The sequence below is a fragment of the Syngnathus floridae genome, chromosome 21 (genome assembly GCF_059516105.1).
Source record: "Syngnathus floridae isolate MCC-2025c chromosome 21, RoL_Sflo_1.0, whole genome shotgun sequence".
Taxonomy (NCBI): Eukaryota; Metazoa; Chordata; class Actinopteri; order Syngnathiformes; family Syngnathidae; genus Syngnathus; species Syngnathus floridae.
The window spans coordinates 2782590-2799893 of NC_142433.1; the positions used below are offsets into that span (position 1 = coordinate 2782590).

The following is a 17304-nucleotide window of genomic DNA, read 5'->3' on the forward strand; positions in this document are numbered from 1 at the left end:
AATCCATTTTCCATTTCAGCTTACCCTGTCACCTCGAGGTCCTTTGTCTCCTCGGGGGCCCTGCAGCAGGGAAAAAAAGCTCGTCAGCGTAAAACACAGACCAGATGTCTGGTGAGTGAGTGAACTGCTTCTAAGCGGCCAACTTTTCTTCTCTAAGCGACTCTGAATAAAGCACTTGATGCAGAGCAGGTTCATTAATCAAATGTCAACAAACTTGACCTCACAGACGCAGGACAAGCACGTTAGGAGACGTGACGGGACATGACAAAGGTTGCCCTTCAACTAATGCTCTGATGTGCCATGCTGTGAGCTGTTAAAGCACACAAAAGACAAGCATGATGTGCTCACCTTCACACCCTAGATGGAGAAGAAGAAACACACATGTAAGTTTCATCTTTCACTAAGTTGATGAAAATTTCAAAAGCCTCATCCTCTCTGCTTTGCTTGAGGTTGAGGCCTCCAAGTCTCATTTGAGTAAAGCACGAGTGCAACTGAGCAACAGCCGACTGAGCAAAGTCAGCGCTGAGATCACGTTGTCCGTATAAAAGTGCTTTGAGACGGTCAAATCGAAATGGAGCTGCTGAAGCAATCTGTTGATTTGAATTGAAAATTGTCATTGCTGGGACATATTCCAATAGAGATCAGACGGGATCCCTCAATGGCCAAAGTGATGAGGAGGCAGAGGAAGGCCGCTGCCCCTCGCTTCAGCCCCTTAGAAAGGACCCTTTGTGCCACGCAGACCCCTGAGGGTGCCTGCCGCTTTAAGCTTTCCTCCAAACCGTCTTCAGACAGTCGGACCCTCACCGACCCGGGGACAGATTCGCTTCGTCGGATTTTAAAAATCCGAGATTGCTCAAATTGCACCGGACCTTACGTCGTGCGTGTTTTTTTTTTTTTTGGAAGGCCCACAAAAGACAAGGTAACACTATGCTAACATCATGTCGTGTAGGTGTTTGCATGCATGCGTGTACTAACCGAGACTGCAGCGTTGGACAGATGACAGAGGCAGAGGGAGAGGAGGAGGGTTGGGAGAGAGAAGAGAATACACCGTTAGAATAGAAGCAAAATAAAGCACCTGCTAAAAAAAAACGTCATTGCTACTTTGGCATCATATCCCATGACAATGTCGCTTTATATGCTAAATGTGCTCATCGTTGAAGCTGACGTGGGTCACAGCTCGCTTGAAATGTCTTCTCAACAACAATGTCAATCAAAGCATTCCAGGCTGGGATCAAGTCAGTGATGGCAAACAGGCACAAACCGGTCTCGCCAGTCGAGTTTAAAACGACAGTAGTTATCATTTGCATTGTGTCACTTCAATTGATCATTGCATGATATCATTTTTTGCTTTGAATCAAATGTGTAGCTCAGCCTGACTCAATAGATTTTTCAAAGTGGTTCAAAGGTTCACTTTGCTTATCTAATGACTGCTTTTGTCATCTCACAGTGCTATATTGTGCATCGGCACAAAAAGGGACAACGGAAGCATCTGTGAACAAGGTCCAGCTAGTACTGCCGGACCTCCCCGTCAACCCGAGAGCGGCATGTCCAAACTTGGCCACAAGGTGACGCAGACGGTCTCACCGACTGATGAGACAAAGTTCATCTCAACCTTTTCAGGTATTGAAATGTTGAACATTTACAACAAAGCACAAATCATGCACATTGTTAAGAAAATACATTTCGAGTTAAAATTTGTAGTTTTAAATGGATTATAGGCAAATGTAGGATAAAGATATGACGTGATGAATTAATTCTAAAAAAAAAAAAAAAATATGTATCGTGGTACCGGTCAGTGTAATTCCTACGTTTCATTAACCGCTCTCAAGTTAGTCTGAATCAAATTGGGACCAAGCTGCAGTTCACACTACTAGCCACAAGGGGGCACCCTTGCGTTTTTCCTACAATTAAGCTTCATCCCTGGGTGCCTGCCTGCATGGAACACTTAAGTACAACGCCCCAAATCTTTTCTCCCCCTCAACTTTAGAAAAAGAACATTAAGTAAAATCTAACGGAACTAAGATCTCGTACGACTACTTTCGACGTCTCGTTCAAAAGACTTTTCTCAGGAGTGAAAGTACTCCTCTGATAATTATTGAATCCTTGGAAAAAGAAAGAAAAAAAACGAAGATTCCTCTGTTTGAACTCATTCCGTTGAGTTTTTAAAGCAGCAGCGATCTGAGCTGTCTGTCTTGACGTTGACGTAAGTTCCAAACCCAAAGCCCCAAAAGATCCTCAAGCAGCGTAGGGTGGAAATATCCAGGAGAGAAAAGAGCAGATATGGTAAAACTTACATTGACATGTTGCTAGGTATGAAGTTACTGCAAGCAGCAACAGAATCCGGGTATCCACAAAGCTGAGCATGTCTAAACAGACATGCAGACTCCTTGTGCTGCTGTGCCCCTCTTTTTAAACCACCTTCAAGCAGGCATACAATTGAGGTGACGCGAGTAACTCCAAACTGAGCAGAAGCCTGCAGCCGTGATGCTAGAATAATAAAGTCCTATCAGGCCTATTTATACGGCAGGAGGGTCCCGGGTCTGCGTGTCAAAAGTCAGCCCACCGGCCAATGAGAGACGAGAAACCCAATCTGACTCCCATCCCTCTCTCCCTCGCGTAGTCATGTGGTCCTGCATCTCCCAGCCTCCTCTCCGCCGCCACCAGAGCCCGTTTGGCAAAAAAAAAAAAAAAAGTCCAGCCCGTGATGACGAGTGCATCGATTTAATTAGATCCATTCTTTTTGAGGACGTGGACAGCGTGGATGTTTAAAAGGCGGAGGGAGGCTCACGTTTCTCTCTCTCCTTTGCGCGGCGAGAGCGCACGCTCCACATTTGCGTAAAATGTGCCATGGCGTTTGGACCTAGAAAGCGAAGCCCTATTTCAGGAAGGACTAAACGCTCTTGAATGGGACCCTAACTCGTCAAGCTGATTTTGATTCTTTGCTCTTCCTTGCTGCATATGTGGAGCATATGCACAAGCAAAAGGTTGAGTGGAATGCACGTCAAATAAAAGCATTATAGTTTCCCTCTCCAGCTTGCCTGTCCACATGACCAGACATGTCATCCACTCAGAAGAGCCATACTGTCTGTCATCATAAGCATATGCAGAACAGGTTCTATACATAAAGCACCAAACACGCAAATAGATTGCTAACTACTTGATTCTCATCAATAGATTGTATCATGAGTCTGCTGCATGGACAGAAGTCCCCCCCCTACCCCCCCACCCCACGTCTAACCAGTGAACACTCCCAAATTCACCTCAAAATTCACTTCCCTCAGTCAGAGGCAGGAGGAGGGGCGAGCGAGCGAGATGAAATGTGTTTTAAAGATGGGCCAAGCTCCCACTCGGGGCCGAGTTACATTCTCATGTTTGCTTGAAGCAGCTCGGGAAGGGGAAAGAAAAAAAGAGAGAGAAGAAAAAAAAAAAAACTGAACCAGACGCTGGAGAGAAAAGATGTCGGCGAAGCTCCACATCATCAGACTAGAACTCCTCACGCTCACACCAATGCTAGGATTGTGGATGGCCTCTCACATATACACTCATGAAAGGCTCTCATGCACAAGTCAAACACTTTTACATATTATCCCTGCGTGGCAGAAGCCTTCTATGTCCATTTATGTTTCAATTATTTTTATTTTTCCACAAACTAACTCCACTAAGTTTGCAATTTTCCTCACCATTTTATCCAACCTAAAGGGCCGAATAGCTCGAAAACAAATACACAGCCGTAACTTGAAAAGTGTTGTAGAATTGTGTGACAAAATGACTTCCATAATCTCTAATTAACATCTGGATGTTATTTTTAATTCTTGTTTATAGACAATACCGAGTGAAAAAGCTTTTTTGCCGTGATGCTCCGTTACAGAAGGACCCTCGGGTGTCATACAGGTAAATCTCTGTTTCATATTAAGATCCACTTAATAGTCACATCCACACACACAAGTGAACCCGAGTTTGCAAGCAGACACCAACCATCGGTATCTTTTCGCTGAGGTACAATCTAAACGTTTAGCAGCTCAAAATGACTTGGAAGAATATTTCTCCCGACTATCTGGAGTGGTGAATGGGTAGTCTAATGTCCTGAATTGACTCACAGGGAGGAGAGGGGAGTACAGAAGAGGGATGAGAAAAGGCTAGAGAGGGGTGCAGAAGAAGTTTCAGACACTGCCCTCTCTGACTCGGGAGGCGCTAATTAAAGAGGGTGCCGCATGCACACGCGCACGGATACGCACGCACGGACGCACACACATGCGCAGCAGACATTCAACTGAGGTTTTCAAATTACAGTCTTGTATTCTTGGTAGATTTTTCTTCCCTCTCTGCAGTGAAACTGTGCGATTCAGTTCTACTGTGTAGAGGAAACATTTCATACGTGACTAAAATATGGACGAGAAGTAGGGCCTGTGATGGACAAAAAATATTTTCTTTTTTTGCTAGTTTGTTGTCAATCTCTATTGATTAGTACAGACAGACCCAGGTAGGAATTAGTGCGAGCAGTCCTAAAAGTTTTTTTTTCATAAATAAGGAGCTGTCCTTTCATTTAAGTGCTTTGACGCCAACACTCCAGTCAACATTTGTGCGGCGAGAACCGAAATTCATTTTTTAATGCAGTTCCTCTCCCCTTTCCGATTGTCCTTGCGCGGTACCGTTGCTTTTTTTTTTCTCCCTCTCTCTCTCGCTCTCCCTCTCTCTCTCTTCCTCTACGTCTGCATTGGGTCACCACCGCATCTACAGGCTAGAGGGGAGGGATGGATGAAGGGAAGGAGGTATGACTAAAGTCTTGCTGGGTCACTTTTGGAGAGGGTGCGAGAGTGAATGTATAGTTCCAATATATGTTGGCAAAGCCGTTTTAGAATAACAATAAGAAAGCAAGCGAGTGTGGTGCCCTTGTTACAGATTTTTTTTTTTTGTGAAACCTCTGCAAATCAATTTATCATATTTTTTTTTTATGTAAAATGATGTGAAATAAAGTAAAGGCAGGATCTTGAATTGAAACGCAGGAACCTCCCTTGGCTGGAAGTAACCCATGGTTAGACTTGCCTGTGTGTCCACATGACTCACAGTCTGGTCAGCAAAGGCATAATAAGCACGACAGAAATATCCCCATACAATGTTGCTGGAGTCCAAGGCAGGCAACGTAATTGCTAGATAGTGCTGCGCTGTGGTCTGACAGCAAGGGAAAAAAAAAGGGGAAGAGCAAGAGAATTTCTGTTAAGGCATTTCATCTTGCTTTTCAGAGTTCACTGGTGGCCACAAAGAGGAAATGCTTACAAACTCATTAATTCAATTAGGGATTTTATTCATATATATATTAGAGGATGTGGGCTTCTGAAGGGTTAAACTTAGGAAGGGGAGCGATGAAATCTTTTCCACATATTACTGCCCGCGCACATGAGGAACACATCTAAGTGAGTTCAGCTGTCTGGAGTCTTTTGCTTTCTCTCTCTCTCTCTCTCTTGCTGCTTCGAGGTGGAGAAGTTGAACATGGCCATATATCATTTCACATCTGGGAAAATAAAAGAATTGTGCTCCATCTATATAGCCGTGCTCATTTTGAGAATGGGAAGATTGGTTTAGGGAGCAACTATATTAGAAGCGCCAATGAAATTAGACCTGAAGTTGAGGAAGGCAAAAGCTTCAAAGATGAACATAAACAGAAATGAGAGGCATCACATTAGCTGGCCCCGCCCAGCCCTCGGTTAGCCCCACCTCTTTGAATTTGGTATGATCAATGTGGACCGGCTCAGCTTTCACAAGGGAGGAAAGTCTTTGCTTGCCTTTGCCCAAGATGGAAACTCTTCACCTTCTCTTCAGTTTCACATACCAAACGTGTACTTTGAACATCCCCCCCTCCCCGTTCGTCTGACCATTGCATTTCATACTTGAGCCCAGGAATAAATATTGTGACATGTTGCAACTATGGCCAGAAATGCACCAAAAAATCAAGGAAACCAAACCATTGTACTATTTTACTATAATAAACTAAGAATTGAATCCTGTTCATTTCTCCTTGCCAGGGGAGACTCCATTTTGAGCGAGCAGCAACACTGAGTGTGACAACAAGGAAGTCAAACGACTCCTCCAGAGCTCCTCACCACTTGAATGATTTTGCAGATGGAGAGAAGGAAAAAAAAATGGTGGACTCGGGTAGGCCAAACTGAGACTTTTTTTCACGCATCCAAGAAATCATATTTCATTTCGTTTTACCGTATAAACTTCTCAAATAGTTTTAATAGTTCCTAATCAGATGAAATGAGGCTAACTCATGGTATAATGAACATCTCCACATGTTGTTTGGAACCAAACAACTTCCACTTTGAACTGAAAATTACATCTTTATGTTGTATTCCTTATCAACTTGAAAATTCAACTGAAAGTATTTTCTTTCCCCTCTTCATTGGATCAGAGTGTCTGTGAGCACTTTTACTCAAGTATTTGAGTGTGCCGCTGTGTCATTTTTTCCACCCGCTTAGCCCGTGGGAGGAGACTTTCGTTCGTACTGTGGAAGGAAGAGCAATGGAAGGAAGACATCTCCTGTTGGAGATGGAAAAAGCAAACGCTTTATTTAACTCATCGTTTGGCTTACAGCCTCATCAGAAAGGTGTCATTTGTAATTGATAGACGGCACCGTTGCTAACTGTGATGTCACAATCATCAGGCTTAGTTTAATTAAATCCGATCGTCCCTTTCTGTTCAAATGTCTGATAAACGTGACTCAAACTGCTTCGCTTACAGTTTTGCCAACTCAGCATCTAATTTAAAAAAAATAAAAAATAGCAAAGTCTTGCCAACTTAAATCTCATTAAATTTGGCTTCCAGTTACACACATTAAGAATGCTGAACTAATAATTGGTATGCATGAAATAATAATTAGATGTTCTTTTCTCCCCGGCCCGTCTGGATCCTTGCTTTTAGAACTACTTAGTACAACTGCTATCCAGGGCGAACCCTCCGAGCTGGTAGTGGGGGGGCAGGGAGGAAGTATTTCAGCGATAAGCAGTTGTTAGGATAATTGCTACTTGGTGGCTCCTCCTTACAAGACTACAAACACAAATCTGGGCTATATTCATAAATATCAAGCTTGATTTTGTGTGGGAGAGCTTACGAGGCCCGAGTTAAAAATGCCCTACTATGCTTACACTAGACTCCCGCTTGCTGTTTGCTAATTAATTCCCAAAGACCGCAGGGATGCCATAAAAAAAGGATCTAGTGTAAATTAGTGTGGGTGGGTGCAATTATAAACTAACTCACTTACTCGCTCATTCCACCATGGGAACTTGCTGCTCAGCTGGAAATACTTTAAACTTCCTGCATTGCCCACTAAATATGGTTTGTCTGATCATGAAATCTTATACCTCCATATGTCTCAGGTTAAGTTGAATTTATGCAAATTAGGCAAGCTATGTGACCTTTTGGATGACATCACTGAAGGCTGGGTGGGTCAGACTTTTGCGAGCAACTATATCGGAAGGCCGAAATAAGATTTAAATGATCTCTGCCCGCATTTTGAACAATGCCCATGCTTTTTGAAATGTTTCAATTTCGGGTGAAATATTTTTTTTCTGCGTCGTCGAGGCCCCTAGCACACATTGTGTGAGTTGCAGAGAGTTGGACAATGATGGAAGAAATTCCATTTGAGAATTGCAGATGTTTTTTTTTCTCCCCCCTTCTTTCTCTTCAGGATAGCTCCTCCTTCTCTTTTGGATTTTCTCTCCCTGTCTCGCTTGCGCTTGACGACCGCTCGATGGAAAATCACCATCACTGCAAGTCGTCTGCTCAAACGCAGCCCTATGGCCTGCTGACTGGCATATTCAAATGTATCAACGAGATTAGACTGAAAAGATACACGAGACGCTCATCCTAATCTATTTCGACGAACGACTGCGGGTGATTTTTGAGCAAAGTGGAAGTCGATGATGAGGTTCGAAAGATGGAGATGGGATAAGCACAATTTGAGGAAGTGTAAAAAAGAAACCTGTAGACGAGATATACAGAGAAGCTGGTTTAAGTAAATAGAGGGGAGGGGGGAGTTAATGGAGGAGGAGGGCGCTTTAAGGGTAGAGCAGGCGGCCCATTACATAGTTAAAGCATGAGCACATGCCTGCTGGCTGACATCCACTGTGAACGTTTTGCATCTGGTTAGAATCTGCTCTCTGCCGTCCTCCTCCTTCTTCTACTTCTTCTTGCATTCAAGGCCTATCTTGCTTCTCGGTTTTTCTAAGATGCCCCTTTCGATCTCATTGCCGCTAATGTGCTCTGAGTCTCCTTGCAGTTCTCCTTGTCCAACTCATTGATGGAGATGGGAAAAAAAAAAAAAAAGTTGTGGAGGCCACTGCTGCTGGTAGAGGAGCGAGGCAGCCATTTTGTTTTCTGCAAGGGTCCATCCATTCAGTGTCTTATTTATTAGGATTTTAAAACAATGAAGACTCATGATGCCATTTTTTTTAGTTTGTCTGCGTATTGTACAAAGTAAAGAATGAAGAAGTTCTGCTTTGATTGTAAGTTGAATGGAGGCGTGTAAAAGGCATTGGGGGTCTTACTCATTGACTTTTAGTCATTCCTTTTTTAAACAGTGGAGCAGGTATGGACATGTCGCAATCTCCGAGACGAAAACGAGCCTCCGTGTTAATACGGTTGAACCTTTTCAAAGCAGTCATCATCTAGAAGCCTTTCATTGAAGTCTCACTTGAATTCTTCCCGTCCTTTCTCTTTTTATTTCCTATATGCTATTATTATATCCTGCCACATCTCCATTTTTTTTACAGTCTCCACTTTGTCCTCCTCCTTTTCCCACCTACTTTGCTTTGTTGACCAGATGATCTCCAGCAGCCACTCATGATGCAGGGGAGGAGTCTGAGCAATGGCATTTTCAGTTCTTTTCCCACCTCTTCTCTTCCTTTCTCTCCCTTTCTTTTTTCCAAGCTGAACTTCATGATGACCAGAAAATTCTTCCACGTGTCCACTGTGAGCTTTGGATGTGGAGGAGGGGAGGAGGAGAACATGTCTGCTTTCCCTGAACCTCTTACGAATCCGTATTATGGGGTGTCATGAGATTTTCCAAAAATTAAAATGAGCCTCGGCTCATAAAGGTTGCGCAACGCTCATTGACTAACTGTGATTTGCCAACTTGGAAGTGAAGATGTGAAAATGCTCTCTGTAAATGTTACTTTTTGGCCCTCAGCATCAAGCATGTCCTCACCTTGGCAGAATGTTTCACACCTTGGTGGATGCACCCTCGCACCCTCAGGTGAGCGTGTGTCTGTGTGGAACGACACCATGTTGTCATATTTTTGTAGCCCTTGTCAGACAACACTGTGCAGAATCGGACGAGGGTTTTTACTTTAAGCACATACATAGTCTGAGTTTATCTTTCCAAACTCCTCCATTCACTTCTGCATCATTCACTGGCACCAAAGCTGCCACAACTGGTGACCAAGCACTACTTTTGTTGAAATGAAAGCCCTCAACCTCGTTCCTCTGCCACAGATGCTAACTCGTGCTATCGAGTGATGTCATGCCATGCCACCAAATCATTTCAAATTTTACATTTTTTCCTTAATGTCAGATATGTTTGTAGAATAATATCAGCAGATTTTTGTGTTTTAAGAAAACTGTTATGCAAGAGACCAAAATGTATTACTTAGTTTTCCCAACACCTTCCTTTTGGACTCATTTGTGATGACCTGATGATGATGCTCCGATAATTAGGTCCACATTCTTTTTCCTTTTTGATTAGATCTAAGGTCGAGTCAGATAAAGCTATGCTAGGATATGGACCATTTTGCTCCTCAAAGAGCAGCAGATGACGTGGCTGGGTCCTTCTTTTCTAGTGGCTCGAAGCGCTTTCAAAAAGCAAGGAGAAAAACCTCATCGCAAGGCCGAGAGCAGCCAAAGCGAGTGAAGCGCTGGCGTTTATTCGCTTCTGCCCGCCTACTATGTGAAGCTCCAACATTGTTTAGGGAGGGGCATCTTCTGCTTAATTTACTGCCTCCTTCATTTGCTTCTGCAAGGCTCTGAAATGTTCTCCCCTTTGCTTTTTTGCATCAGCTTCATGAAACGATTGATTTTAAATCAAGGTCTCTAATAAGGTGACAATATCATTGCTTTGCTGCACCCTTACCTATCTTCTCCCCCTCTTTTGCCAGATGTGATTTTTTTTTGAGGATCTCCCCCCCCTGTGCAGGCCTCCATGATTCATTCACCACAGACATCTTAAAGTCTCCCCTCCCCCCCAAGCCGCTGGAGCTTGAGGGAAGACTCAACTGAGGGAAGGAATGAAGCTCATGTGGAATCTCCATAGCCAAAGGCTTGTTTTGAATCGAGGTCCTGCACCCCTGGTGGTCGGAAGGGGGAGAGAGATGAGCTCCGTGCCATCCTGGATGTGTTGAGGTAACGCCCTGAAGGTGGAAACACACACGTGTGAGTGAACAGTAAAGGAGGTGGGGCCATTTTTGCCCCCCCTAACTTTCTCTGCTAAGAGAAAAGGAGAAAGGAAAAAATGGCCCTTTTAAACTCCTCCTGCTCTATTTGTCTACATCACTGTGTTCCCACCCTTCCTTCACTTTCCTCAAATCCACCCTTGCTAATTTTCTGATTGGCTGGATGCAATTAGCATCTTACAGTTAGCACAACCATTTTCAAATCGCAAACAAATACAAGCATGCAGGTGCACAGTGTACAAGGGTGAAAGTCAAATCATCTTGACACCTGTAATTTCCGACAGTGGCTCTCCAGCTAGCTTGTCTTTACAGGCACGTGTCCTGCTATTGCCCGTTGAGCGAATCCCCCCATTTCGGCTGCAATAAAGTCTGCAATTGCCAAAGAGAGGTGAAGCCCTCAATTACCTGCCATCTGCTCTGCAGCAAGCCAGTGTTTCTTTAGAAAGTTCAAGGCCATTGTAACATCCAGTTGTCACAAATTTGCCCCATTTTACAACTTCACATTCACCAGTCGCGACTACTAATAAATGGACACGCATGCAAGAAGACAGCAAAGCTTTGAATGATGGAACCACATTTATTTTGTATATGCTCGTTCATAAAATAGCCATTTGCAAAGAATTCCCATTTTGTCCCCATTTAATTGGGTGTTTTATCCCCACAGGCAATATTGGAAATCAGCTGCACCTTCAACATCCATTTTCTGCAGCGTCTTGTCTTTGAGCTGGAGTCCATGCCAGTTGACATAAGGTGAGAGGTGGTGTACACCCTGGCCCGGTCACCAGACTACTGCAGATCGGCTTTGCAATATCTCTATTTTTTTTTTTCAACTAAACAGGAAGTTCCATCTAAATGGGACAACGTGATTTTTCTGATAAAATCTGTTCGAGGCTTGTGCATTTATAACACAAACAGTTTGCTCTCATTAGACTGATGATTTTTACCAATAGTCTGGAGAACACCTTTGTCCAATATTAGGCATTGATACTAATCTTGCTTGATGGTGATGATGACAGCACATCTGATGCTTGAGTCCAAACAGTATGTAAGAGCATTTTATAATATTTTAGACACAGGCCACTCATGCTCATGTGAACCCACAGTCCTCTCCTCTCCTACGAGGCACAAGCTGTTGCCACGTTGTCTTGCTCTCTCTCGCTCTTTCGCTCCTTCTGGACTCATCCTCATTCCCTCGCTCTGCTTTTCTCACTAGTTTCTTTGGCCTTCTCTTTATGCCGCTCAACTGTCTTTGTATTACCTTTGGCTGACGCACTCTCATGTATAGACATTTTGGATGCACACACACACACAAATTGCAGGATTGTCTCTTGAGCAAACTTTTGCATGTTAAGTAGACATTAACGTCAGGAGGTTTATTTGGTTTAAATGTTTTTTTTGTCTTACGAAATGACCGCCTAGTACACTCTCCAGTTTACATGACCTGCCAACCACGACAGCATTGTGCTGGCATGACGTGGCCACTCTTATTGAAATGGAACAAAAATTATTCAAGTTCTAGAAAGGCTCTCATAATACTTTTGAGGGACATCCTCATCTGCAGAAGAAAAAAGAAAATGGGGGGGGGGGACTCTCTGTAAACTGTTAAAACCAGTGTTAAAATGTAAATATCAACTTGGATGCAGTATTAAAGAGTATCAAAAATCAATTCCCAATTTATGGTACACTAACTATTGGTTATTTGTTAAAAAAAAACTTTCTTAAGGGAACAAATCAACTCCTGATTTTTTCTTTTTTCTTCTCTTGGTTTTTGTTTTCAGACAAAGCATTGGGCCGTCCGCCGTTGTCCCTTTTGCTTCATGAGTGAGACAGCAGCACCCTCTTCTGGTTGAAATGTTGAACAAATGCACTGGACGCATTTTCCCTACTCTTCCATACACGACGCGGTGGTGTCGTTGTTCAAATGACCTTTCTCGGGTACCGTACAACTTCCGGTTCACTGAGCCAGGTGAATGACCTGAGTAGGTAATGTAAGCATTTTCAGTCTGTAAATATATGTATGTACACAATTTAGGGGCATAATTACAAGCTTCTCGATTTTGTTATTAGTCGTTACGTCACTTGAAGCTCGCTAGATATTGTAAAACAATAACAAAGGTGACTTGTTAACTAGCACGCCCACAAGTAGCACTCAGCTGTCAATCATTCGTGAATCAACGAAAGCGTTTGACTTCAACGTGGTTTTGTATGTTTTCCACGCTAAAGTGGAAAAGTGGAGGCTCCACGTCGGCTGCTGGTCGTCTACCAGCCAAATGTTCTCCTAAGGTACGACTTGCTCCCTATGTATGCCTTCTTTTTCCCTTCTATGTAGCATTATGCTCCTGGTGACTAGGGAGGGTCAAAATATTAGGTCCACCAGCACGGTCGAACGAGACTAAATATTCTTTTCTAAATGTGATTTTAATCAGTGCTAAGTGGTTGTGGAAGATAAATTATTATCATAAAATTGTAATATAATATCAAGTTTATTATTTTTTTGTCATTTGACCACCAGTCAAGCTTTTTGAACACTTTAAAACATCGACATTACAAACGTTCACTCCTCAGTCAGTCTGGGTGAACGCTTTTACAGCCACAGAAGCCCGTCCTGCAATGGGTGCGGTACAACATATGCCCAGTAGAGGGCACACTGACACTTTTTTTTCCTGCTTGACAGGATGGGAGAGGTTTGGGGCCCAACGGTGCAGCCAGCCAACAGCTTCGTGGGACCTGCTATTGGACATGTGATGTGAGTACGCAGTGTTGCGTTTGAGGAGCTGATGGATAATGTCTCATTGCAGCACAAGGTGGCTGTGAGTTCACCCACCTCTCTTGTCACTTCTAATGGCACACAAGTGCCACCAGGGGGAAGGTGAGCAGATCCAACCAGCTGATATCACTCACTGGGACAAAAACTAAGTGACAGGTACTGCACAACGTCATAATCACACACTTCTGGAAGTGTTTTCAATGACATTGACGCAAACCAAGATAGTCATGAATATACATTTTAATAATATTTATCTAACTTGGTTTGCCTCAGTGTCATTGAAAACCCTGTCCAGAAGTGTGATGATGATGTGCAGTACCTGCCACTTAGTTTTTGTCACACGTCAGCTGTTTGCATATGCTCACCTTCCCCTGGTGGCAATTGTGTCATTACAAGTGAGCTTGTCAAGCACTTGAGCTGCACAGCCTATCGTCAATATTTGTGTGCAACTAAATTAGTTCCACGCAAACATTGACTACTCAAATGTTTTCAAATTGCATTTCTGTCTCATAAAGTGTTAAACTGGAATGCAAGCCTTTGTGTTTTATGAGTAAATATGCTTCACTTATTTGAAGTCTTTCATGCTAGGTGGTTACAAGAGTGGGACTTAAGTGTTTGAAAGCTGTCTGAAGTCTTGAGGTGAGAGTTGCCTTTGGTCACTGCCATGGACACAAGTATTTGATATGTTACACTCCATCTCACATGACATGTCATGTGAGATGGAGTGGAACAGTCAAAGACTAGCGTACATGGCAGCGACTGAAGGCCAAAGCTCACCTCAAGACTGAAAACTGCTTTTGAAAACCTAAGTGCCACTTTGCCCGCCTCCGAACTCCGCCCAAATTCAGGCTGACCAATCACATCACAGATCCTAATTTGCATAACCACGCCCACTTTAAAACAGCCAATCAAAATGCGGCATTTGCACATCTGACCAATCAGATTGCTTAAAATTGTCAAAGACACGCCTTCTTTTGGCCCCACCAATCACAGAGCACCTCATTTGCATAGCCACGCCCACCTTTCCACCAATCCTAGCCATTTATTCTCATTTCCCCACCCACTTCCAAAGCAATTGGCGAATCATGATGCAGTATTCTAGTTTTGGTCCCGCCCCTTTCTAGTTTTTCCTCCCCAAAAAAATCCAGGAAAAAAAAAAAATCCAGGTAAAAAAAAAAAAACCCAGGAAAAAAAAAACCCAGGAAAAAAAAAATTCAGGAAAAAAATAGATTTTTTTTTTAAAGTTTGATTGTATGTTAGAAGAGTTGAGTTTGTTTTCAAATAAGTTGAGTTTTAGTGTTCTTTCAAATAAAACTTTATTTCCTTTGCAGAGTAAACATTCAATCATAAACAAGTTGGATGGCAGTCTGCTCCTGGCCGTGTGGAGAAGTGGTCGGCCAATGGACAAGTCAGAGTGTGGACCCAAGACAAAAGGTGGTCGGCCAATGGGACGAGCGTGGACAAGTCAGAGTGTGGACCTAAGACAAAAACAGATCTGTAAGTCAAAAGTTAAGTCAAATACTTGTACAATGTTTTCTTACCAGTGCGAAAGATGAGTTTTCTGGCACCAAGTGTTCAAGGCTGCACTAACAGGAAGCTGTTCTTGTTTCTTGATGCCTGCAAAGAAAAATAGACAAATGTGAACAAAAGACATTGTCATGAGGATTGTGCAAAGCAGTGTCTTCTAAGATCATACCATCCAAGTTTTATTTCTTCCACTCCTATCTCAGAATTGGGCTGCAACACCTTGTGAATGAGGAAGCAACAAGAAAACTGTTGTTGCAGGAGACTCTTGGCACTTCACCCTGGACACAAAAACAGTCATTTGACTTTTGGAACATGTTAGCTGAAATGTGTCTTCTCACCAGCAGAGGACTCTTACTCTTCAAGCAGTGAGGACCCAAGAGAGACATACGCCGGTCCAAAGCGATGTAGACCTGAAGCTTCCGGCAAGTAGCATTTCACTTTGTAGATCCGCCTGTAAATAGAGGTTGCAAATCCAGGTCCAGAAAATGAAAGCCCTGCCACAGTTTGGCTTTAGCGACTGGTGCTTCTGCTCAGGGACCTCGTTTACCTGCCAACGGAGTAGAAGCACTTGTGGCTAAAGGCAAACTGTGGCAGTCTTCAATTTTTGGACCTGCACTCTGAAATGAAAAGGAACAGACACAATGACTCCATTTTGGTTGACTTTATTTTTAACTGTAGAGTTGTGCTGAAGCAGTTAGCACTCAAACCTCAGACGACCAACAGCAGGCCAAGCTCCTGAAATGTTGCAAAGACTCGCCAGGACGGATACACCTGCACACAAACGAGGGGAACAATCAAGCGTCAATTTTGTAAGTTTATTTGAATGTCTCAGTACTGAAAGTAGAGGCAGCTTTGAGGACCTTTTTGGAGAAGATTTCTCTTTGCAGGTGGAGGATCATGGTGACCAAGTCCCAGACAGCATTCTTACTGGAACTGAACTGCAACGAGAGGGAGAAAGAAGGCAATTTATTATTAGTATTTTTTTAATTAAAACATGCAACAGGGTTTGGTAGTGTGTGAAACCTGGCTGCATTTTAGACAGGAAGTTGATCACAACTCCATCGGATGGCCTGCACCTAGAACAACAAACTGTTAAGTACTTGGATTCATCCAGTTTGTATTTGCAACAGGTTCAAACCTTGGAGATAAGCTTTTATTCACCACAGAAGATCCATGCGGCAAGAACCCGGTCCTTTGGCACCACCTAGTGGACAAAAGCAGGAAGACACGCTAAATGACTTCAGCGCGCCTGTTGCCACTTGAATCGTGATTGTGTCACCTGCTGGCATACACTGTCAAACATTTGTGCATGGCTGAATGTGCGCGTGTGTTTCACCTGTGATGAAAGCAGGACAGCGCTGGACTTCTCTCCAACCACCCACAGCTTGCTGGCCTGAAAGACACGGTAAAAAAAGTAAGTATTCTACTTTTAAACTTACAGCTTTGTGAGCCGGTTTGGCTTAGCTATGCTACATTTGGTAGGCATGTTGAGTAAGAGAAGACCTGCAAATGTCTAATGAAGCCACACCAAGTCAGCCATTTTGGAGCCTGCAGACAAAGAAAAAGAACATTACTTGATTTAGTAACTTAATTAGATGTATTTAATATAAAACTGAAATTTTGCCATTTTGTAGTCAATCTGGTCCTTGTGTTGCAGGTACAGGCAGGCCTGTGGACAGAAAAGAGATAAGCATTAACTTTTGAATCCACTTTGAAACGCATAGGTAGTTCCAGCTCAATTTGAAGACTCTCACCTGCAGACAAAAGACAATTAAAACGCATATGCATTATTGTGCATTTGTTTCATTCTGTTTGAACGTGAATTGTTTTGTCTACTTACCTTGAGCGAACAGCGCCGGCGTCCAGATGGCAAATAAATGCTTTTTGGTGCAATTTAAGGCGTCCATTGCCAACGCACGTGCAACATTTAGCTTGCACCTTAGCACGCTGTAAGCAAGCCAAAAAGAACAACTCCATGTTAAAAGTAAGCAAGCGTCATTTGTACTTACCTTGTGTCTAAGAAAGAGAATACTCACATAATCGAAGTTTTAGATGAGCTGGTGGAAATGCGTGCAGAGCTGCAGGTGGAGGACTCGTCCGTCAGAGGCGGCGTGCAAGACTGACAGCTTCGTTTGCCCGACTTTTATAGTGTTCCGGTGATGACGTCATTGAAGAAAAAAGAAAACTCAGGTAAAAGAAAAAAGTGGTTCTCGCCGGCCCCAAGGCTGGGCTCGAACACGCACTCCGTGTTTGATAGGCATTGTCGTTAACCACTTGACTATTATCTGTCTTAGTCTGGAAAGTTCGTTTGTCGTATTCATTGACTGGTATGTTAGTTGTGGCAAAGTCAAAGCTATATATTAAGAAACCGAATTATTGTTGAGTTGCAGATGGTAGAACGGTTTAAGCTTTTACCTGGTGTTCCGGTGACTCGAGTTCGAGTCTCACACCGTAAAATTTCTAAATGTTGACTTGAGCGGGAGTCGAACCCTAGTCTGCCGTCTCCCAGGCCAAGTATTTAACCACTCGGCCATCCTGCCGCGGAAATTTCGCAATTTAATTGTGTAT

At 43.3% G+C, this 17304-nt stretch overlaps 2 protein-coding genes and 1 long non-coding RNA gene across 13 annotated transcripts in view; 1 reads left to right on the forward strand and 2 right to left on the reverse strand.

Annotated features, from left to right (window-relative positions):
- Positions 1–2500, reverse strand: part of col1a2 (collagen, type I, alpha 2) — a 13094-nt gene extending 10594 nt beyond the window's left edge. Inside the window, exons 1-3 of one of the 2 annotated variants that reach the window (XM_088364536.1) lie at positions 2295–2500; positions 1820–1821; positions 25–60 (exon numbers count right to left, since the gene is read on the reverse strand). In XM_088364536.1, coding sequence (XP_088220662.1) covers positions 25–60; positions 1820–1821; positions 2295–2364 — 108 coding nt within the window. In that variant the 5' untranslated portion in view covers positions 2365–2500. Of the gene's footprint in view, positions 1–24; positions 333–1819; positions 1822–2294 lie in introns of those variants that run through there. The other variant, XM_088364535.1, reaches the window with a different exon arrangement.
- LOC148379867 (uncharacterized) overlaps positions 1–16629 on the forward strand; it is a 19581-nt gene extending 2952 nt beyond the window's left edge. The window contains exons 4-18 of one of the 5 annotated variants that reach the window (XR_015854809.1): positions 20–111; positions 227–383; positions 1448–1620; positions 3823–3891; positions 6021–6150; positions 9185–9250; positions 10149–10392; positions 11107–11192; positions 12221–12425; positions 12666–12725; positions 13117–13188; positions 14541–14706; positions 15081–15158; positions 15415–15545; positions 15624–16629. Coding sequence is in view for 2 of the 5 variants with exons in the window: in XM_088364566.1 (XP_088220692.1) it covers positions 12364–12408; positions 12666–12725; positions 13117–13188; positions 14541–14706; positions 15078–15158; positions 15415–15425 (435 nt within the window). In the remaining 3 variants the exon portion in view is untranslated. Of the gene's footprint in view, positions 1–19; positions 112–226; positions 384–1447; positions 1621–3822; positions 3892–6020; positions 6151–9184; positions 9251–10148; positions 10393–11106; positions 11193–12220; positions 12426–12665; positions 12726–13116; positions 13189–14540; positions 14707–15077; positions 15159–15414; positions 15546–15623 lie in introns of all 5 variants that reach the window. The other 4 variants (XR_015854810.1, XM_088364566.1, XR_015854811.1 and 1 more) reach the window with 4 other exon arrangements.
- On the reverse strand, positions 14507–16866 carry LOC148379868 (uncharacterized). Of its 6 annotated transcripts, none has more exons than XR_015854817.1 (14): positions 16746–16866; positions 16577–16683; positions 16361–16405; positions 16240–16284; positions 16073–16129; positions 15898–15940; positions 15760–15812; positions 15597–15674; positions 15444–15507; positions 15284–15353; positions 15092–15187; positions 14906–15014; positions 14751–14826; positions 14507–14687 (listed from the first exon to the last, which is right to left on the reverse strand). It is a non-coding gene; the product is annotated as an uncharacterized LOC148379868 (long non-coding RNA). The 6 variants fall into 6 exon arrangements; XR_015854812.1 differs by having other exon boundaries at positions 15875–15940; XR_015854813.1 differs by having other exon boundaries at positions 15075–15187; positions 15875–15940.
- Positions 16867–17304: the final 438 nt, after the last annotated feature.